Source organism: Frankliniella occidentalis, unplaced genomic scaffold (assembly GCF_000697945.3).
Source record: "Frankliniella occidentalis isolate FOCC.00 unplaced genomic scaffold, Focc_3.1 Scaffold9, whole genome shotgun sequence".
Taxonomy (NCBI): domain Eukaryota; kingdom Metazoa; phylum Arthropoda; class Insecta; order Thysanoptera; family Thripidae; genus Frankliniella; species Frankliniella occidentalis.
Window position 1 is genome coordinate 3,156,970 of NW_026267139.1, and position 2,491 is coordinate 3,159,460.

The 2,491-nt window shown below is 50.2% G+C and overlaps 2 protein-coding genes across 3 annotated transcripts in view; both read right to left on the bottom strand.

The window, feature by feature from the left end:
• Positions 1-807, bottom strand: part of LOC127752325 (cytochrome P450 4V2-like) — a 4,229-nt gene extending 3,422 nt beyond the window's left edge. The window contains exon 1 of the mRNA XM_052277288.1: positions 784-807. Within this exon, the coding sequence (XP_052133248.1) occupies positions 784-807 (24 nt within the window). The remainder of the gene's footprint in view (positions 1-783) is intronic.
• A 496-nt stretch (positions 808-1,303) lies between these two features.
• LOC113210801 (serine protease snake-like) overlaps positions 1,304-2,491 on the bottom strand; it is a 14,344-nt gene continuing 13,156 nt past the window's right edge. For both annotated transcript variants that reach the window (XM_026428969.2, XM_026428968.2), the window contains exon 6: positions 1,304-1,727. In XM_026428969.2, coding sequence (XP_026284754.1) covers positions 1,509-1,727 — 219 coding nt within the window. In that variant the 3' untranslated portion in view covers positions 1,304-1,508. The remainder of the gene's footprint in view (positions 1,728-2,491) is intronic.

The following is a 2,491-nucleotide window of genomic DNA, read 5'->3' on the forward strand; positions in this document are numbered from 1 at the left end:
ACGCGATGCAGGACGCCGTGGAGCGCCTGGCGAGGGAGAGGCGGCTGAGGAGCCTGCGGCCGGCGCAGCCGCTGACTCTGCGGCAGATGTTCCCCGCCTTCGTATTTCTCATCGGCGGCCTCGTCCTGGCGGGAGCCGCGTTTGGTGGCGAGGTCCTGAGCACATTCTGTGGGAGGCGCCGCCGCAATATACCTCACTGATGGAAAGAAAATTATTGCCGAGCAATATTTTACATATATAACCAAGGTTTTGTCCGACCTATTTTTTTCCAACCTCGTCGATATGCTGAAATTTGGGAAGAATGTGATCTTAAGAGGAACAGGCTTCAAAAATGAAAATGGGGGAGTACTTTCCCTATCCAGGACGACTTCAGAGTTCAAACGGGTATCAGCCGAACATAATTGGTCAGAACATAATAGGTGGCTGTTTAACCCCGCGCACTTTTGTACCGCACGCAGGAGTGCGGGTGGGTTGCCTACTCGCCCGGTCCGGTAAGGCGCCGTAGACAGAGGCGATAGGCAAGCCCACCCGCACTCTTGCGTGCGGTACAGTCTAACTACAGAAGTGAGCGGGGTTAATCAGCAAACTGGTATGACCTGTGGTGGGTCAGTACAATTTAACCAACGCACGCGTCAAACGTCTCACAGACCTCGGGAGTATATTCTGACGATCTGTGGCTCGGCTGATCGCCGTTAGAACTCAGAAGTCATCCTGCAGTGGGATGGGGAAAGCACTCCCCCATTTTAATTTTTTATTTTTGAAGCCTGTTCCTCTTTGAAGCACATTGTTCTCAATAAATTTCACCATATCGACGAGGTCAGAGAATAAAAGGCCAAAACCTGGGTCGAAAAGCACTTTCGGGGATTTTGGAAAAGTCACCAGGTCGGAGAAAAATGAGTCGGAAAATCTTAATAGACCCCGAGGATAGCCCCGTCTCAAGCTGCAAAAGGACCGCAGCTTTTCGGGTCAGTAGCACCAGTAGCACGTTATTGTTTTAGAAACACTCTATTATCTCGCTCCCGCAGTTTATAGATGATGGAATTACCGAGCAAGAGTTTCGTTTTGAAACGGTATTGCACGTTGTACGGAAGCATAAGTTTCTAGTTGTAAAGGTGGATTCAGAGTTCCCGAAAAGTGAGCGTGATTCTCACGCAAAGCGTGATTTTCACGCCCGGCGTGATGAAAGTCGATCCCTGATTGGCTGCGTGAAGCTTACAAAGCGTGAAAATCACGCCTGGCGTGAAAATAACTCTTGCGTTTCGTGAACTCTGCATCCACACTAAAAGACAAGCTACAGCCCTCATATTTTTCCTATTATTTATTTTAAAAAAATACACATTTACATGGTCATTTGCTCTAAATATTTTCTAAAGTAAAATATAAATAAATAAAAGAAAACAGAAACACTTTTGCTGATCCTGTTTGGTTCGCCTGCAGACGTCGGCACGCGTACGAGCGCGTATGGATGAGTCGCCTACCGGCTCGGACCCCCAGGACCTCCCAGGATCTCACGTCCTGTACGTTATCTCGGGTCCGGGCCTCCTGGTCGGCGCCTTGGTGCTGGATGGCCAGACGGCGCCCTCTATCCAGGGCAGGTAGTGCGACACCCGGGCGTACACCCCCGGCGTGTTGAAGCCGCAGAACTGGCCGAAGGACACGACCCCGACCACGTGGAACATGCAGTATGGGTCCGTGGGGAAGAGCTGCAGCGGTCCGCCCGAGTCCCCCTGTGACAAGGGGGTGGTTACATTAACTGCTGCCTGCAGGAGGGCGTTGTTCAGAAGCTACGTGGACTTGGATCGGGTGAGGGAGATCCAAATGTTATGAGGAGGATCAGGAAGCCGTAGGCTATTCCACCCATCCTAGCACCTTAATGAGAATGTTTAGACAGTCCCCAAGACTGTCTCTACCAGAAGGAACCGTGCCCCCCCCTCCCCCCCCAGCCCCGAGTGAACAAGGGGAATGCGGAATCATACGGTTGGGGGGATGTGATGTAACGTAATAGATTTGTAATTAAATGCTGACGCCAACCGGCAGAAAATGAAGCAATATGTGCAAAGTTTTGTAGTTATGGCCCGTCGCTGAATAAACCAGCAGCGGTAACAACTCATTTAAAAAAAAAATCAGTGTAGCTGCGCATTTGTGGATTTTCGAGGCGTGGGCACGCACATGGTAGTAATAAGTGAACTGATGGCGTTGCCTATGTACCGGGTGGTGCACCTGCGTTACAAACTTCACGCCGTGACTAAAACTGAATAGACCTTTTTGTTGTCCTCGATCGAAGTCCTAAATAGACCAACCTTTTGCAGGCAGCAGTGACGTGACGAGGCAACCACAAAGTCGCTAAGATTAAGATAGATACCATTAAAGTAATAACGCCCTGACGCGCAACTTCTATGGCCCGATCAATATTAGGATTCAGCCATAGCAGCAAATAAGTTGGTAAGCCTTCGAAGCAGGCAGTCCGCTCCAAATGCACGCCATGGCCGCT